This window comes from Halichoeres trimaculatus, unplaced genomic scaffold (genome assembly GCF_033239565.1).
Source record: "Halichoeres trimaculatus isolate MK-OKI-2021-1 unplaced genomic scaffold, fHalTri1.1 fHalTri1_scaffold_2, whole genome shotgun sequence".
NCBI lineage: Eukaryota > Metazoa > Chordata > Actinopteri > Labriformes > Labridae > Halichoeres > Halichoeres trimaculatus.
The window spans coordinates 4,932,642-4,952,978 of record NW_027437180.1 but is presented as its reverse complement, the minus strand read 5'-3'; the positions used below and the strand labels follow the sequence as shown (position 1 = coordinate 4,952,978).

At 38.8% G+C, this 20,337-nt stretch overlaps 1 protein-coding gene across 1 annotated transcript; it reads right to left on the bottom strand.

Moving 5' to 3' along the window:
• Positions 1 to 9: 9 nt before the first annotated feature.
• LOC141802439 (equilibrative nucleobase transporter 1-like) lies at positions 10 to 20,127 on the bottom strand. The gene is made up of 13 exons (XM_074686006.1): positions 19,999 to 20,127; positions 18,552 to 18,853; positions 15,001 to 15,130; positions 13,094 to 13,140; positions 8,980 to 9,056; positions 8,780 to 8,872; positions 8,308 to 8,447; positions 8,068 to 8,210; positions 4,906 to 5,049; positions 4,644 to 4,751; positions 4,370 to 4,556; positions 2,774 to 2,897; positions 10 to 549 (listed from the first exon to the last, which is right to left on the bottom strand). Exons 2-13 carry the CDS (start codon positions 18,727 to 18,729, stop codon positions 400 to 402), a joined length of 1,521 nt encoding a protein of 506 aa, XP_074542107.1. The 5' UTR covers positions 18,730 to 18,853; positions 19,999 to 20,127; the 3' UTR covers positions 10 to 399.
• Between the last annotated feature and the right edge of the window lie 210 nt (positions 20,128 to 20,337).

Genomic DNA, 20,337 nt, shown 5'->3' with positions numbered 1-20,337 from the left:
GTTTGGTCACTGCATTGTTTATAGGTCATACAATGATACATGTGCAGTCATTTATGAATATTTCATCTTGCATGTGCGTACGTAAAACTGAGCAACTCAACAAAATAAAATACATTAAATGTTTCAGTCACACTTTTAGCAAAAATATTGACTTCTATTATGCAGTATAAAATAATTAAAAACATGAATTCTTTTCACATAAAAAAAACATCTGGACTTTGATCAGGGCAACAAGATAAAAATATAAGACCAGTGTAATAAATGTAAAAAACATTTCTTTTTTCTCAAAGCTAAGGAGAAGAAGATGAGGAAGCAGAAATGTATGATCTTTAGTATAGATAAGTCTTTTGAAAACCTGCAAAGCAAGGCCTCTGGACGACTTCTTGACTGTTCATGCTTCTACAACTTGGCCTCGGCCATTACTGTGCCCTTGTCAATCTTGGTCTGGGTTTGGTCGCCTCGTTTGCGAGCTGCTCTCCTGCAGTGGAAGAAGACGTAGGCAGGATGGCTGAACACCAGCAGAGTGAGGAGGATGAGCGCGATGTCCACCTGGAACAAATCACAACAGGTATTCAATCATCAGCAGGTTGGTCATTCTTCAAATGCGATACCTTTTGTGTCCCCAGCCTAAATCTAGCTGTATTTTCTGAAAATGATAGAATTTAAAAATAAATATGTTTTATTTTTGTGAAATTTCACTAACTATCTGTTAAGAACACAAGGATGTAACTCATAAAACATGAACATTTTTTTAAAATACCATTTAAAAAATTAAAAATGTGCTATTTTGCCATGTCCCCAGTGTCCTTTCCACTATTTCATTCAAGAAAATTATGTTGTGAAATTTTTTCCAAAATATTTCTGGATAATTTTATTCAGCTATAAGGGGTTTTATATATATATATATATATATATATATATATATATATATATATATATATATATATATATATATATATATATATATATATATATATATATATATATATATATATATACATATATATATATATATATATATATACATATATATATATATATATATATATATATATATGATAATTTCATCAGCAAAAAATATATTTTTGTCTAAAATTGCAGTTTAATATTTGTCCCTGGATTTAGTATCACTGTGTTATCCTAAGTTACTGTACCTTTAAGAAGGCTCCACCCACATCAGCATGATGCAGTCTTTTGAAGTGATGTTATTCAAGAGGAGGGAAATTCAACAGTGGTAAGATTACTCACTTTTCTTTTGTTAATTTTGTTAATTTTTTCAATCATGAAATGTCCACCGTTTTATCCCAGTTTAATGAAGAAAATTATCAAATATCATAATTATAAAAGTTTCCTGGGTGAAAATGTTGATTTCTTGTCAGCTATCCAAAATCCTGTTGGCTTAAATGCTAATGAAGCTAGGCTAAAATCTATTTTTGTTGTAAAATGTCCACCATGTTATTGTCCACCGTGTTATCCTTATTTGGTTAACACAGTGGACACAACACAGTGGACACATTCAATGTGACATACATTTTTAAAACTTTAAAAAATATAATAAATTTATCAGATTGAAATGGACCTCTATGCTTTTCATAAAGCTTAGAGTCATGTTTTTAAGAAGAAACATCAAAACAAACAAAAAAAATATTTTTTTATTTTACCATTTCTATGACCCAAAAGGCACCGCATTTAAATAATGACAAAGGTATGAGATGACTTCACACTTATCTGCCATCAGGGGGCTGTTAGTGAGAGCTGGCTCCACTCTCAGCCAACCCGTGAAGGCTCCACTCCTTCACTGTCAGAAGGAAGTGACCTCAGGATATAAAGTAAAAATTCCAAGATAAAAGTTGCCTTCAAGGCTTCGTTGGGTGGACACTTCCAATTTTTCTGCATTTTGTTTACCTTTGTTAACCTGATTCCTCGATAATGTTACATTAAGAAAACATTTTCAATAACACAACATGTATTGGTGAGCACCTTTGTTTGGTGTATCGAAATCATTTCCTCATTTCCAATCTTAGCTTAGCAGATGGATAACATTCTCCCCAGGAAAACTCTGATTCAGGTTTTTCCGCTTTAAGTTTTCTAAAGAACTGAATAAATCAAGAAAGGTACATTACTCTCCAATGCTAGATTTCTATTCAATATATTCAACAAGTTATACATCTCCTAATATATCAAAAGCAATATGGGAAAAAAATAGTGCTAGCTTGATACTAAGGTATATGGGAAATTGCATTTATATGCTAGCGGTTAGCATATATTGATACAACTCAAGTTTCAAACCAGAGTTTCAACTTTCATCACAGAAACATATCACAGTTAGTCTCTGTAAACAATACTCAAAACTCTAAATGCCCAAATACTAACAGAAAAATGTTTTCCAATGGGAAAATCAAATAAAACTTTCATGCAGCCCATGGCTCAAATTATTGCTATTACCACTCCAAGACACTAGATGGCCTACTTCAGTCGGTACGGTACAAAACATTAAATGATGTCAGGTGATGTTTGATTGTTTACTTATTTTTGTGTAATTATGTCCAGAGAGATCCAGATCCATTGATCAATTTCAAATTTATTTAGTTGTAAACTCATTGTTAGCTCAATAAAACGCTGTTTTTTTTTTTGTTTGTCTTTTTAAATTTATATCTTTTTGTCACTTCCTTCTGACAGTGGAGGGGGTCCCAGAGAGTTAGCTCCTCATGTGAGAACTGAACCTTTCATGAGAGCACACACACTTTGTGTTGAATGGAAATTGAACACTTACATAAAAGGGGTCTCCACCAAGAGCTCCTTTGATGAGGGCGAAGCAGGGGTACTGCAGCAGAGAGACAATGGCTGACAAGGCCATCACCATGCCGTACAGCTTTCCAAAGTGGGGCGCTGGGAAACTAAGAAAGAGGGGAAAAAAGTGTTAATCTAACTCTTTTTTTACGTAACTCAAACACATTTCTCTCAAAACAGAAGTAAACTCACTTTGTATCTGCACATTACATATACTCATTATTAGGTCCACCTTGCTGTTACCAGGTTGGACCTCTAGAGCTGCCTTAGTTTTTGGTGGCATAGATTCAACAAGGTACTGGAAACATTCCTCAGAGAGTTTGGTTCATATTGACATGATAGCATCACACAATTGCTGCAGATTTGAATATGAACATCCATGATGAGAATCTCCTGTTCCACCGCATCCCAAAGGTGCTCTATTGGATTGAGATCTGGGGACTGTGGAGGACATTAGAGTACAGGGAACTCATTATCATGTTGAAGAAACCAGTCTGAGATGATTCCAGCTTTATGACATGGAGCATTATCCTGCTGGAAGTAGCCATCAGAAGATGGGTACACTGTGGTCGTAAAGGGATGGACATGGTCAGCAACAATACTCAGGTAGGCTGTGGACTTTAAACCATGCTCAGTTGGTACTAAGGAGCCCAAAGTGAGCCAAGAAAGTATCCCCCACACCATTACACCACCAACAGCAGCCTGAACTGTTGATACAAGGCAGGATGGATCCATGCTTTCATGTTGCTGACGCCAAATTCTGACCCTACCATCTGAATGTGGAGCAGAAATCCAGACTCATCAGACCAGACAACGTTTTTCCAATCTTCTATTGTCCAGTTTTGGTGTTGCTGTGTGAATTGTAGCCTCAGTTTCCTGTTCTTAGCTGACAGGAGGGTCACCCGGTGTGGTCTTCTGCTGCTGTAGCCCATCTGCCTCAAGGTTGGACGCGTTGTGTGTTCAGAGATGATGTTCTGCAGACCTCAGTTGTAACCAGTGGTTATTTGAGTTACTGTTGCCTTTCTATCAGCTCCAACCAGTCTGTCCATTCTCCTCTGACCTCTGGCATCAACAAGGCATTTAGTCCCACAGAACTGCTGCTCACTGGATATTTTCTCTTTTTGGACCATTCTCTGTAAACCCTAGAGATGGTTGTGGGTTAAAAATCCCAGTAGATCAGCAGTTTCTGAAATACTCAGACCAACAACCATGTCCCTTTAAATCCCTTTTTCTTCTCCATACTGATGCTCAGTTTGAACTTCTGCAGGTCATATTCACCATGTGACACAATTGGGTATTTGGGCTAAAGAGCAATTAAAGAGGTCTACCTCATAAAGTTGCGGGAGAGTGTGTTTTCAAAAGTACATCTTGACTTCACTCATCAGAATATTTTTGACAAAATCCTTCATTCTCTTCCCACACTCATGTAGAAATTCTGTATTACACAGCATGAACATAGTTTAGTCCCAAACTGTAGAGCTGTTGTTGGAGTAAATATTTGTAATGGTGTAAATGATTCACAAAAACTCTTTTTTCTTTAAACCATGTTTGTGTTTGTGTTTGTGTGACAGCTACTCACGCGATGCTAACGAAGGCTGCAGTCCCTCCGTAAAGAAAGGAGCGGTTGAGGACTTGCAGAACAAAGGTGAGGTACTGGAGGGGGAGGGAAGGGATGGAGGCACACACAGAGAACAGCAGGCACTGCAGGCAGGTCAGGAACAGAGATAAAACAGAGGAGCGCAGGTCGGCCTCCTGCTCGGTGACGCCTAAAGAAGGTCAAACAATCGCACCAATGTTTAAATTAAAATCGTTTTATTTTGCTCTGGTACTTTTACGACTTGTGATTTCTTCACCTGGAGCCAGAGGCTTCCCCTTGTGTCTGTCCATGATGAGTCCGTTCCAGGGAGCACACAGCACTCCACACACCTGGGTCATGGCAAAAGCATTGGTGTACTGACTCACTGAGGGGGACATGGAACGACACAGATAAAACCAACATGTTGAAGGGTTTGTTTGTGACAGTGAGGGATGACAGTAAAAGTGTGAGTGAGCTTTATGTGTACATGGTACAGTTGGTATGTAGGTCAGTCAGTCAATGACTTTATAGGAAGTTACCCAGTTCAGGGTCATTGTTGGATAGCCGGGTGAGTCTGGGGTTGAGCGTGCCGATAAAGAGGTAATGCCTCAGCTGCATCACAGACAGCCACAGCAGGTGTAAAACGAAGAACCAGGACAGCACACAGCTCCTGAAACTCTCCACTAAACAGGAAGGAAATGAGATATGAAGTAAAAGACAACACTAACAAAAATTTCACTTTTTAGATTGGCAAAACTCAGGAAAACCCATGTAAATCAAACTCAAACCACTGAGAACTGTTCTCAATGAAACAGGAATGATCAATATTTCACTGAGGGATGAGTTCTTAGAGATGTGTATGAGGAGGATAGCATCAAGATACATCTGGGAGATCAGTTCACTTTTTACTTTCTAACTCAGAGTGTATTTACCGTCGCCCCCTCTGCTCTGCTTGAGTTAAGACAAGAAGCCTCACAGCTGCTGAACTTTTATCTGTTTAGCTCTCGTATACATGTTGTAATACGCTGAGTATTGTGAGAAATAACACATTGTGACCTCTCAGTGCTCGCTTCAGGAATTTAAAGTATTCATTTGTTTCATTTATTTGTTTATTTGAACAGTTTAAAGAAAAAATAAAACAGAACAGAGATAAATAAGATGTACGATGTGTTTAAACAAACAAACAAAAAATTAAAGAGACAACTCCAATAACATAGATCTTTATACCTTGTTCAAAAGGGTGTAGGATTAAGTCAGAAACTTTTCTAGTCCTACCCCTTAGTTTTTGCACATTTATAGTCTAATCTGTCAAAGCATGTGTAGGAAAATCAAACAAAAGAAAAGAAAGTGCACCACAATAAAACAAAAACACAAACAACATATTTTTTATTAGTTCACTCACTCATCTCACTCTTGTATCTACTTAGAAAAAGATTTATATAAATCTGTTTGAACTGTTAAAGTGATCTGGATGTTTTCATTTTTTCACTGCATTTGTTCCACAAAATGACTCCTTTAACTGGTATACAGTGTGTTTTTGGTGGTCGTACCAACTGGCCGTTTTTTGAAAAAGCAAAATCCTCTGAGACCGTGTTTATTATCTCTTTTTTGAGACAACTTTTGGATGCCTGGTGGTAGTTTATTCTGATTTGCTTTGTGCATTATTAGAAGTGTTTTGAGGTTGACCAAGTCCATGAAGTTTAGTGCTTTCACTTAGATGAAGAGGGGGTTTGATGGTTCTCTATTGGTGCTGTTATTTACTGTTCTTAGTGCTTTCTTTTGGAGTTTAAATATTGTTTCTGAGTTTGTTTTATATGTGTTCCCCCACACGTCCACGCAGTAGGTGATGTACAGGAGAATGAAGGAACAGTACAAGGTGTATAGTGAGGATTGGTTTATGAGATGTTTCACTTTGTGTAAGATCACAATTGATTTAGCTATTTTGGCTCTGATATACTGTATGTGTGACTCCCAGGATAAATTGGAGTCAATTATGACTCCAAGGAATTTTATTTCATTTACTCTTTCTATTTCTATATTCTCTAAAACGTGAGTCTTTTTTAACGTAATGAGCCCGATTTCTGAAGTAAGCTCTCCAACTAGATGGAATGAATGAATGAATGAATGCTTTATTTCCAACATGTGAAAATAACACAAAAAGAAAAAAGAAAAGAAAATCAACAGGGGGAAAAAAACAAATGAAAGCATAAAAATAAATAATAGAGAAGAAACAGAAAGAGAAACAGAAAGAGAAAAAACACTAAAAAGAGAAAAAACCGAATTGAGAAAAAAAGAGAAAAAATACAAAAAGAGAAAAAAAAACTAAAAATAGAAAAAAACAATAAAGAGGAAATAAAGAGAAAAAAACAAAATAAGAAAAAAAAATGAAAAAATACAAAAAAGAGAAAAAAAAATAAAGAGGAAAAAAGGTTAAAAAAAACAAAAATAAGAAAAAAATGAAAAAATACAAAAAAGAGAAAAAAAACAATAAAGAGGAAAAAGGGTTAAAAAAATAAAATAAATAAGAAAAAAGAGAAAAAATACAAAAAGAGAAAAAAACACTAAAGAGAAAAAAACAACAACAAAAAAGATTGATTCAGAGCTGTATTGAAGATACTCTCCATGCTTTTGACTGATGCTCTAGAAAACAAATGTTTTTTGTCACCCTGACAGAGAAAAAAGTGAGATATTACAACTGTGTGCTCAATAACAGCGTAGTCCCACCATGACTCAGCTCTAATATGAAGGTCAGTTTATTTAAATCATATAAGTGAACCATATTTCTCAATTAAGTGTTGCATTCCACATTTCAGTTAAATTACAGTTGAGGTCAAAATTACTAACATTAAATTAAACTGACCTCTTCGTTTCTGACTCCCCTTCAAAGTTCCCCAAATTGACCTTTTCATTTTGGGTGGCCTTTAACTTAGCCCAATTGTTCCCCTTTTATGTAAAGGTGCCATTTAGAGTACCCAAAATTCACCTCTTCATTTTTGGCTTCCTATAAAAATACCCAATTGTTCACCTCTTCATCTTTTTTTTAAAAAAGTAGCCCAAATCTTCCTCTTATTATTTCTCCACAGCTTTATCTCTGACCTGTTTGCTCTGTTCCTTGGTTTTTATGACGACTGCTTATGTTCACCATTGTTCACTAACAAACCTCTAAGGCCTTCACTGATCAGCTGTGTTTGTACAGATTGAAGTACACACAGGTGGACTCTACTTAAAAACAAGGTGACCTGTGAAGGTGGTGGTTGGTTGCTCTGGTTTTTATTTTAGGGGGTGACAGAGGCTGAATACATGTGCCCGCCATACTTTTTAGATTTTTGTTTTTTTTGTAAAAAAAAATCTTTGACACCATGTGTTATTCTCCTTCTCCACTTCACAGTTATGCTCTACGTTGTGTTAGTCTATCACCGTAAAAAATCCCAACAAAAAATATCTTAGTTTGTGCTTGTAATGTGACAAAATGTGAAAAGTTTAAGGGCTTTAAAGGCTTCTGAATATTAACTGACTGTCACAGCTGCTTGACACAGTGCAACCCTGTAACACCAAAAAGGAGATACAAATGCTGCACTTTGATTGGTCGCTTTGTGTTTTCTTTACGGGCTTATAGAAAGGCAGTTTTGAGACTTATTTAGAAAGCTATTTCTGAGCAAACAAATGAAAGAAATGGCGACAACGAATGAATGAATGAGTACCTTTTTTCTCCGTCTCTGTCCCGTCCTCAGCTGCTGTGGGCCCGGCGTCCTTCCCACTGGGCTCCTGTGAACCCCCCATGCCATCCTCACCTGTCTTCTCCAGCTGCTCCACGTTGTAGGTGTTCCCCTTTTCACATTCCCATCTGTATGTCAAAAGAATCAAACGTCACTGTGTGATCTGAAACCATCATCAAGCCTAAGCAAACTTAGTAGCTTCTGAGCAGAGAAGTTGTTTCTCACCCGTAGGTGTAGTGCTGAGGCAGAGTGTAGGGGATGTGGGTTCGAGGCAGCAGCACGAAAGTCCTGAGCAGGTGAATGATGCTGCAGAAGGACAGGACGAGGAAGGAAGTGCGGAGGGAGACATCATGTTCGTACAAAACCTGGAAGAAGAGGGGGATCACTTTGTGTTTACGCCAGCTAAATAAATTTAACAATCAGACATGAACAGCAGCAGAACAAGTCAAACTTTATCTGATAGTAGAAATATGTCTCTTCATTTGCATGTTTGTTCCAATTTTGTGGTTCATGCAGCAGTCGGTCTCAGTCTGTGTCAGTCTGGTAAGTAATAAACCACAGAGTGTGACCTGCAGTGCAGTGACTGCCCCAGAGGAGCTGTTATTGTTTTATGACACTACCCAGCTAGTAAATCATTCCAGACATTTCCAGAGTTTGAAATTAAAATGTCTTCACTGACACTGATTGACTCTTTTACCTTGAAGAGGAGGAACACGGCTGAGGAAGAGTCGAAGGCCCCGTTGTAGAGGGTGATGATGGTGGAGCGGTGATCAGGGAACAGGTTCCCGACCTTTCACACAGGCAGAAGAATAACTGACTGAAAGTTTATGATTTAAACTCAGACTGGGAATATAGAATGTTTTGTATCAGATGTTTTTACATCAATAAACAGTTTACCTGCATGTTAGTAAGAAGGAAGAGAACTCCTCCAACAGCAAGGCAGGACAGCGCAGGATAAAGCAGGATAGCCATAGCTGTGAAAGAAGAAGAGTTTACCATCCTTCTCTCATTATAAGAAATCATTCTTTGGATCTATTCCACTAACATATATTATTTAGGGAAGTAAAAAAAAAATACGTTCACAACAATTAATCAATATTTTATAGTTTTTCTCCATTGGTTTGGCTAATTTCTTGAAACAGAAATTATTTTCTCAAAACTCTAAGATCATTCGGCAAAACAGACTTACAGTCCAGCACAATGCCATAGGTCACTTGCGAAAGTGCACATCTCTCCCAGAACTCTTCACTCACGCTTCAAACCTACATTTCTTTTCCATACAAAACGTCAGTGCCACCATAAATGCAAAGATCCTTCTCAATTGCTTTGGCTCATTTCTTGAAACAGATCAGATGTTCTCAACACTCTTGGTGCTTTTGCCAAAATAACCTGGATCAATCAGCACAACACCATGGATCACCAGCAAAAAGCTCATATCTCTCCCAAGATGGTCAGTGCCCCCAAATGACTCGTCCCTTTAGTTCTGTGTGAGCACTGCGAGTCAAAATGTTTAGATGTTTTGTTTCTATGGCAGAGGACCAGTGAACTATCCCTCATGTCCACCTCTCAGTCTGAGCCCAGTCCTTCATTGACAGTGGTTACTCTACCTACTCATTTGTTGTCTAGCTAACAGAATACAATTAAATATAAAACTGGATTGAAGAAAAGGGAAAAAAAAAAAGATTTTGTGGTAAGAGCAGCCTCCAAGGTTTGACATCACACATTGCTCTCATGCTACGAAGGAAATTGTAACCTTCATTATTCACCCACAAAGAGTCACTTCCCTAAATCAGAGAACAAAGAAAATGTATAAATCCCAATACTGTAATATAAACACACAAACAAAAAAAGGAAAACCAAAAGTAGCCTACAGTGCTGCCAATAAAGCTGGAGTTTCACAACTAACACTTCTTCACTGGTTGCTGTCTTCACCCTCCCTCTGCTGACCATCGTCCTCCCTTATCTGACCAATCACCTGCTGCTGTCTGTCTGTCCACAGATTCTAATGCACATCACAGCGTGTTTTCACAATCACAAACAGAACCTGTCATCCTGAGAAATGTTCCCAGAGATTTTTATCTGGTATTCATGTTATCATGTTGCTGACTAATTTTGACAGTTGGACAGACTATTGTGCATGAAGGGGCTCAAGTAATGAAATGATGCTGATATGTTTTGGAGAAACTGACCATTGGACTGAGAATCAACAATCAGTTTAGAGCAGTGAGATGTTGTCACTTGAAAATTGTGCTAATCTTGGCTAACTGTGCTAACTATAGGCTACCTGTACTTTGTCTTTAGCAAAACTAAACAAAAGCTTTTGCAATTTGGTGAAATTAATGAGAAATTCAATTATCTTGTGAACAGTTGCAAAGTAGTTTGGAGGTTTGTCTATGTTATTTAGAGAATGTAATTTCTGTTTCAAGACATGAGCCAAACCAATGGAGAAAAACTGTAACAACCACACGTTTCAGGCCCGTCTTTAAGTTGATGCTTGAAAACAAACTGGTGGGGACTCATCCTACTCTTTGGGCCGTGATGACAAAAATTTAAGAGCTACAAAAACTTTTGCCAAATCAAAAGAGATAGTAGTCACAGATTATAACTATTTCAATATTTGTTTCTCTGGCTGTTTGCTCTAAATGAATGCCAATAAGTGTCTGTGTCAGCAGGAATCAGGGGGTTAAATCCTGTTAGATCCTGTTTGTGTCTCATTTGTGTCTCCTTGGCTAAAATGGTTGTTTGTTAAGACAAAAACAAAAAGTTGTATGTTTTATCTGTCATCATATATGAGGAATCAGCATGCTTTGGTCTCACACTGAGCCTTTTCTGAGGTCTCACATATTTTCTTCTCACTCCAAGATCTCAGCTAAATGAAAAAAAAAAAAAAGATTGAAGTTTTGGGTCAAAATATGAAGTTAGTCTCACAGTCAAATCTCTTTAAGGAGGGGGTATTTGCAGTTTTTAGTCTTTAAACTGTCTCTCAGTACTCCTGGAGAGGCTTCACAGGTGATTCAGCTCAAAAAAGTTCCTTTTTTTAAAGGCAGGAGAGGGGCCTCACACCAACTTTGGCCCATAGCCATAATTTAACTTCACACACACAGATCCCTCTCTCTGCTGTGTGCTCTGAGCTGCAACAGCCACTCATCTGAACATCTGATTTTCAGATGGTTAATTGGGCAAACATTTGGTGAGGTTGCCTTCGCTTCCTCTTGAGAAAAAGTGTGTAAAATACTTTCAAACCTTCAGCACAACCCCTTTTGTGTTCATTTATCTCCTGACATGTGGTTAGCTTTGGAGCACATTAGCAATGCTGCCCCGTCACCAGGAGACCCCTGGTTTAAACCCATCCATCCATCCATTTTCTGTACCGCTTATCCTGTTTTAGGGTCGCGGGTGGCTGGAGCCTATCCCAGCAATCATTGGGCGAGAGGCAGGGTACACCCTGGACTGGTCGCCAGTCAATCGCAGGGCTGACACATAGACAGACAACCATACACACTCACACCTAGGGACAATTTGGTGTGACCAATTAACCTGGTGAGCATGTTTTTGGACTGTGGGAGGAAGCCGGAGTACCCGGAGAGAACCCACGCATGCACGGGGAGAACATGCAAACTCCACACAGATAGACCCACCGGCCGAGGTGGGGAATTGACCTTCTTGCTGTGAGGCTGCAGCGCTAACCGTTGCACCACCGTTCAGCCCCCTGGTTTAAACCCTGGTCTGGAAACTCCAAAAGACAAACCAGAGACAAGGATGAGGAAGAAGATAGTCAATGTGGCAAACTCCAGGAGAGACCCAGAGTGAGGCAGAGACAAGCTGATCATAAAGCTGCTCTGTCTCTGTGTGTTGTAAAGGTGCCTGAAGTGCAGTAAAGAGTCAGTGGTATGATAGAAATGGGACGCCTGTAGGGCTCTAATTTCATGGTGCAGCGCAGGGCGGGCAAGCCTGGTGCACCCCACGCAGTGTTAATTTCGTGACCCCCATGCGCTGCCAATTTGACAATTTGGTAGACCGTCTGCGAAGAGATGAGTGTGGTGGCGCACCAGGGGGAGGTGTCAGCATTTTCGTGTTGGCGCAGTGACAATTTCGTGCCAAAAACAGTGCAGAAAGTGCGCTGAAAGCTCGCCAGCTCCAACCTGGTCTATTCTCGGCGCAAAGTGGAGTGCACCCTCCGCAGCTGTAATTTGGTGACAGGCGCACATGTGCGCACATGTCAACAAAGCCTCAGAGGCAGGTTTCCAGAGTGTCAGGCACATTTTAATGCAATAAACAATCACAGCAATCACTATTTAATGTAACTGTCTGAACCAGCATATACATACAGAGGGAGAGAAAAGACGAAGAAAAAATCGGGTCTTTCCAGCACACTTTCTGCTGTGTTGGGGATCAGTCAGACCAATCAGACGCTGCGCCTCGGTTGCAGCGCATTTAAAGGCGAGGAGAGGCGCTCATTTGATTGGTGAAAACAGCGCTCGGCTGTGTTAAACCCACTCACGGCTTTTCTCCTCCCTCTCTGCCATTTGCGCAAGGGAGGCGTGGATGTGCTCCTATGCGCTCCTATGTGCTCCTATGTGCTCCTCTGCGCCTCTCTGCGCCTTGACTGTGCCTATCTTGGCACTGCAGGAAACTTGCAAAGTGCGCCGGTCACGCCCTGTCCGCGCAGCGAAAGCCGGCGCAGGGCAGGTGCGCCTGCGCTTGCGCCTGGTCTAGGTAATTTAGAGCCTGTAATGTCTTAACAAAGATTAATGGCTATGGGATAGCTTCTGCTTAAGGTTTAATGGCACTTTAAACTTCAAAGGTTAGAAATGATTGTTTGATGTACACTGACAGAATTCATTTATTAAATATTGAAATAATTTAGAATATCTCAAAACTTTACATTTAAAAGCATGATGACAAATCAAACTTCAGGAAAAAGTAAAGGATGTTTGGAGTAGGAGGAGGACATGTTCACCTTTCCTCTCCTTAAAGCCATCTCTACCATTAATGTGAGATCATTACATACCTGCACTGGAAGACGCCACCAGGACGGTTCCAGTCGTGTACAAAGATCTGGACATAAAGAGAGACTGAATTCAGAGCAGCACTGACCAACACAAACACATGCATGAAAACTGTCATTTATTGCTACTAGAATAGTTTGCAAGTTTACTACAAAAGCCTTGTCTTGTTTGTTTTTTTGTTTAGTTTTGTTTTTTTGTGAAATAGTTCTGACAGACAATTCATGTAGACAAGGTGATGTTAACTAGGAAAGGAAGAAATATCTAACGCAAGCCGAATAATAATAATTAAATAAAAATAAATATAATAATAAAATAAATTAATAATAAAATGAAAAATAATAAATAAGACATAATAAATAATAATAAAATAATAAATAATAATAAAATGAAAAATAATTAATAATAATAAAATAATAATAAAATACAATCTAAGCAAGTGTTTGTGGCATATTTCTAGCAAAAAATGTCTTTTTAGACTTCACATGAATACTTAACTTTGGATAATATGATACAGGTTATCAGGTCAAAGAGCCCATCATTAATGTGGTGACAAAGATGTAAACAACACCTCTTATCAAATAAATAAAATATCTTAAACATCTACACTGCAGAAACTGATATCTAAGAAAGTGTTTAAATTTTTTGATATTAAAAAAGGTGCTTAATATGAGTTACATTCATCTAACAAATCCAGAGAATGTCTTGTTTCAAGACATTAAGAAAAATAAATGATGCATTGCTGTAAAGAGTAAAGAAAAAATCTGCTAAAGAAATTAACAAGAGAAATGAAGGGTAAGTGTAATGAGATGTTATTCTTACTTTAAAAAATGTTACAAATAAACTTTATTTGATTTTAATTTTTTGTGCAGATTTTTTGACTGGTAATTTATTTGATCAAGAGGTTTTTTTTAAAGCACATTTTCACCGAGCTCTTCAACCTGACAACCTGTATCATGTTATCTAAAGATAGGCATTCACGTGTCCTGTGTGGAATAAATAAGTAACCCGAAATGTCAATGTATAACATTAAAGTCTAAAAAGATCTACATTCCTTACTGTCTCAGGACAGAGCAGCTCTCAAACTTACTGACTTATCTGTTTCTAACATTATAACACACATAGCTGTGTAAAAAACCTGCAGGCACGTGTTTGGGGTTCACAGAGGACAAGTCTGGGGTCATGGGGTTCGTAACCGCCCGTCATTGTGAGTTGTCAGTTTTTGTGGGTCTGATCAACAAAAACACAGTGTTTTTCTACAATCTGAGGTCAAATGAAGTGAGCTTTGCTTGACTGTAATCTCTCAGTGCGGGTTAGACACTCCCTGCTGTTATCTCTGCAGCCCCAACTGGTACCCCTTCACCCAAACTGTAAACTGTAGAAACTGAACTTGAACACAAGTTTAACCTTAAATGTGTTTTCATGATACTGATGGTGTTACCGCTGTAAAATCTGAAATCTAAGTAAGTGTTTGTGTCATGTTTCTAGTAAAAACATCTTATAAGTCTTAATGTGAGCCTCATTCATCTGACAAGTCCAGAATAATGTCCTATTGTAAGATATTCGGACATGAATGACGACTGAAATGCTTAATAAAAATCTGCCAATCAGAAAAGGAAATTTTTGTCTAGTTTCTTGAGAAAAAAAACTTTTATTTCCAGAAAATAATTCAAGTGTATTTTCTTTTACTACATTGGCAGTTAATTTTTGCTCATTACACACAATACAAAGCTTATTTTTGGCTTTTATACTCTTGATCTGATTTTATTAGGTGGATTTGGCTCATATGACGTCTAATAAGATGTTTTTACGACAAATAAGACTGAAATTCTTGCTAAGCTTTAAATATGCAGTGTATGTTCTGGCTCTGGTGTGTAGTGGAGGTGGAGTCTGGAAGCTTAAATGAACTCACATTCCCAGCAGCCTGGTCACCAAAGTGCCAAAGCGATCAAACAGGTAGCCAACGATTATATTGATGAAGTTGTTAAGAAACGAGGCGATGGTGAAGATCAGTGAAAACTGCTCATCCTGTCTGCTACAGTCTATAGAAAGGAACACAGACACACACAGCATCATGGGAAATTATTACACATATTACGGTCAGTGCTGAAAGTCTGTTATGTATTACTATTGAAGTCAAATGTATAGCTGTGTTTAAAATAATAGTGCTAGTAAAGCTAAATATCTTTAATATAGCTTTTATTCACTGCAAAAAAAAAACGGACTTGCACAGTCAATTTGTTTATTGATATTTTATGTCTATTTATATTAAAGCTATTTATGTAAACACTTAACTTTGCACTTTATTTCTTATCTGGTTGCTGCTAGTGAGAAATGCTGCCAAATGAAATTTTGTTGTATCATGTACAATGACAATAAAGCTTCTATCTATCTATCTATCTATCTATCTATCTATCTATATATATATCTATCTATATATATATATATCTATCTATCTATCTATATATATATATATATATATATATATATATATATATATATATATATATATATATATATATATATATATATATATATATAATTGTTATTAATCATGTAGTGAAAAGGGAAAGAAAAGGGAATATTAGGCTGACCAAGAGGCAACATCTGGTTAGTAAAAATTAAGCCTATGCTAAAAGTCGTTGTTTATGAGAATCTGCTTGAGGCTGGCTGCAGAAAGACCGGGAGTCACGTACACACCCAGCCATAAAAACAAACTTTTACAGTATTAAAAACATATTTACAGCCTGGTTCAAAAAACAGCTTGGGTCTAAAACGCTGATTTCACTATCGGCACACACTGTACGCTGAGTGATTTTTTTTCTATTGTTGAGGATTCATTCAAAGTTGCCCACAAATTTATTACGCAGTCAGATCAAGAAGACCAGGAGTGAACCTCACTCTAGGAAAGACACGTCACTATCTCTGTGGTTTAAAAGGTATTAGGACTGTTTGATTTTAAATGCAAGATTGAGGTCCGATGATTGGGTTGGTCACTCTATATCTTCAATGTTGTTTGTCTGGAACCAAGATGCTGCTAGCTTACTGCTGTGTTTGGGGTCGTTGTCCTGTTAAAACACTCTTAAAGAACATTTCCTCTTCAACTTTAAAGTGATACTCCGGGATGGAACAAGTTGGGTCCTATCACAAGGTTTAGGGCAGAAATTACCCCTACAGCAGTGTTTTTGTGCAGCAGAAGCCCAGAGCGCTCACACCAAACACCCCCTCCCTGCTCCTCTGCTGGTTTCCTCTGCACTCAGACGGGGCCATATTTTACTTGACCAAAAACACAAATAAACGGACTCCCACCGAAAAAATGGGATATTGGTCTGCATTCACGCTTTATTTAGAGAATTTTCAGCGCGTTACTTTCACACAAAAACACCGCTAAATAAGGCTCTAGTTCTCATCGTGTTATAAAACGGTGCTACCTCCCCTGCAGAGCCACAGCTGGCTACGAGGCGCTCACGCTTAGTGTATCAGTCCGCGCGCACAGCGTGCCAGATATAAACAAACGCAGGTAGTCTGTGCCAGGACGAAGAGACACGATGAGAACTAGAGCCTTATTTAGTGGTGTTTTTTTGTGAAAGTAATGTGCTGAAAAATCTCTAAATAAAGCGTGAATGCAGACAGATATCAGATTTTTTCGTTGGGAGTCTGTTTATTTGTGTTTTTGGTCAAGTAAAATATGGCCCCGTCTGAGTGCAGAGGAAACCGGCAGAGGAGCAGGGAGGGGGTGTTTGGTGCAAGCGCCCTGGGGCTTCTGCTGCACAAAAACACTGCTGTAGGGGTAATTTCTGCCCTAAACCTTGTGATAGGACCCAACTTGTTCCATCCTGGAGTATCACTTTAAGGAACATGACCTCTTTAAGTATTTTGACGTATTCAAATTGATTCATGATCCCTAGTATGAGATAGACAGGCCCAAACCATAGTACAGAAACATCCCCATACCATGATGCTTGCACCGCCATGCTTCACTGTCTTCACAGTGTACTGTGGCTGAATTCAGTATTTGGAGGTCATCTGACAAACTCTCCGCCACCACCAGACGCACGTTGTTTTTGTGACTATGGGACTTTGAGGGGGCTTCCTGACGATAGCTTGGCATCACATCAGTGTTTATTAACTGTTACAGCACTCACTTTAACTGCTAACTTTAGACCTTCCTTCATCTCCCTGCAGCTGATCACTGGCTGAGTCTTTGCCATTTTGACAATTCTTTGTTTCATTCGATAGGTAGTTTTCTGCTTTCATCCACATCCTTCTGGTTTTAGTTGCCACCTTCAACCATTTGAAACTATGTTCTGCCCTCATTTATAGTTTTCCAGTCTCCAATTAACTTTGAATCAAAGTATGCTGTTCTGCTGAACAGTGTCAGACATAAACCATTTTACTCTCATTTTACTCTCATTTACCATAATGTCACCAGAGTAAACAACATTTGCTGCCTTCCTTCTTGAATCAAGCTTACCTGTTTCATATCTGTTTTTTACAGAATGAACAACCTCAATAACCGAACTCCACAACTGACAGGTCTGTTAGTTTTCTATTGCCCTACTACACCTGTTATATAATCATTTTCCATTTAGAAATATAATCTCTACCCAAAGCCGTTTGTTGATCTGAAAAGTGATGTTGGACAGTTCTTATTTTGGGCGCAACCGTATAAACTTGGCTCTAACTGAATGACAGTTTTGCTCTTTGCTGAGTGATTCTGTGGGAATATATCTGCAAACACTCAGAGGTTATGCCAGTGGGTGATTTGTCAATTTTTAACAGAGGCGATGGCCAAATGAGAGATAAAGATGTCAGTTTAAGGATCAATGAACCGGGCAGTCTGGAATAATTTTATCACCAAAACAACTCCTGTGGTCTCTGAGCTAAAACAGGGTGTAAACTGAACTTTTGGTACGTTTCTCTTTGAGGAGTCAGCAGCAACTTCAGGTTTTTATACATTTAGCCCTTTATTAAGCTGAGAGAATACATCACTTCTGCCTGATTTTTAATGTCTGCTCTTCAGCAAACATTTCCCTGAACATCTTTTAGGTCTTGTCACAGCTCCATAGCCTTAAATTAGTCTTTTATGGCACGTCAAGAATAATAACGGCTTCCAAGAAGTAAAAAAAACAAAAGACAGTTATAAGGCCGAGAGATTTCCTTTCACTTTAAATTTGATTAAACAAAGTAAAATGTTCATAATTCTTTACTTGTCAGAAAAGTGAGCAATCTAGTCTTTTTGTACAACTCATTAATACTTCAAAATAGTTGAAAGAGAAACAAGTTGGACATCATGCTCAGTTAGCAGTGCAACAAGGCGGGTAGCAGACCCCTCATATCATGGTCAGGGGGTTGTGGGAATCATTTCAAGGCCAAAAACAAACTCTTTTCCTGGAGCTCAAAGTGCAGATACTTTTAATGACAGTATCTGTGCCTCTGATCACATCTGAACCTGACTCCTACCTGTGCTGTTGGAGCCTGGGATGCTGACACACAGGTCACTGAAGTAACCATCTGCTTTCAGCACAAACACCAGAGAGGCAAACCCGAAGACCAGACCGGCAAAGCAGAGACACTCCAGCATCCCTGTGACCAGGGTCAGCCTGTAGCGCAGCCTGGACCCCGCTCCACACCCCTGCATGCTGCACGTCTCCTGCTACACTTCCAGGGTGACTGTCCTCAAGGAAAGAGGCTGAAGAATCTCTCGCTTTTCCTTTACGTCCTCTTAATGCAGGGCAGACGGGGAGATTTCTGGATTAAAGTTTCTAAGATGCAGAAGAGGAACAAAACAGGTGTCAGGCCTAAGAGAACAATGTGACGGAGCATGTAGCATCAACGCATTAACATGAGATGATCCAGGATCTGACGGCTTTAGTGAAGCTGTTAAGTGGACTCACACATATGGGGGTCACAGCGGCTCTTAATGTGTGGCCAGAAGAGAATTGAGATAAGATTGTGTCCTTAATGTACGTTTTTTTTTTAACAACAGCTCATTTTTGAAGCAGATGGCCTCAAACAGAACGTGATGGAGCAACTGTGTCCTCTGCTGCTATGCTGGAGATCACAGTGTTCACTGTGGGGGCCCACACTGCAGCTGCAGAATGTGACTCTCATGTATTTGACATTATCTGTGCACCCCAGCAGCTCGGCATGTACTGATCATTTCAAGATGTTTCTCTTGATTTTAAGGTAGTAAAACATGAAAAAAGCCACCATTGATCAGTCATCTTTTCTAAACCCAACAGGCAGAGATGCTCAAATAAGACAAAAACACACAGCTGATTAGGGACAAGTTACATTCCTACAGGTTATTAGATGCCTATGTCTAACTTCTGCATTGACATAATTTTAACTTTAGTTTAACTTTGTCAAATGCACCATGGTAACATTATGCTTCCTCATACTTTTTAGACTAGATGTGATGACACACACCAGCTCTTTAACTACACATGCGCAGTAATGTGATTAAAACAGTCAAACCTGGAATACCACAGGTAAAATAACATTTGCTTTATGAAGAGTAGTGGTAAAAAAATATTCCAGCAGAAGTATAAAGCTGTGGTGAAAAGTTAGAGCATAATAATAAATAAAAGCTAAAACGTCTTTTTCTGTCTTTCTCATGAGCGCGCGCTCAGGGCAGAGGTTATCGCCAGGCTGTGCTCACCGTAATCCAGATTAGATCTCTTAATCTACGCGCACTGACACATGCCAACTGTTGACACAAAACTGTCACAAATTATAGTTCTGTAAAGGTTTTTCGTCTTGAAAGAAATTTAAAAAAGAAAGAAAGAAACGCTTGCTAATGGATAGTTTCCGTAATCATTTTATAGAGCTCGTGTTTTTACCTTGATTGGGAAGTTGGAAAAAAAATTGCATAAAACTTTCTAAATTCACATTTCTTGTAATTTACCTTGAGAATTCCAGGCGATCCAAACATCCATTACAGGTGTTTTGGGGCTGATGCAGTTTACACTGATGCGTCTCGCTCCCAGTCGAGCCCCAGTTTGTTTGAGGACTGTGCAGAGCTGCGCGTGGGCCGTCTGACTCGGAGCCAGCTGCACGCGCAACAGGTGGACTGGGCGGGAAAACACATCAACATATAGGTCCCAGTAACAACCGGAGGAGGACTACATGAAGAATCATGAGCTACTCTGATAGAGTTACTATAATTATAAGAATGAAACCAACACAGCTCCTCATGCCGTTAAAAAGATAAGATAATGACGGTGTGAGTTTCTCCATGTGACCA

Excerpts from the sequence above, each read along its gene's own strand:
- LOC141802439 (XM_074686006.1), bottom strand. The coding sequence starts at position 18,729 with ATGCAGGGGTGTGGAGCGGGGTCCAGGCTGCGCTACAGGCTGACCCTG. Across the intron at positions 8,873-8,979 it reads TCCTTCTTACTAACATGCAG|GTCGGGAACCTGTTCCCTGA; the intron begins GTAAACTGTTTA and ends CCTGTGTGAAAG. Across the intron at positions 5,050-8,067 it reads GACAGAGACGGAGAAAAAAG|TGGAGAGTTTCAGGAGCTGT; the intron begins GTACTCATTCAT and ends CTTCCTGTTTAG.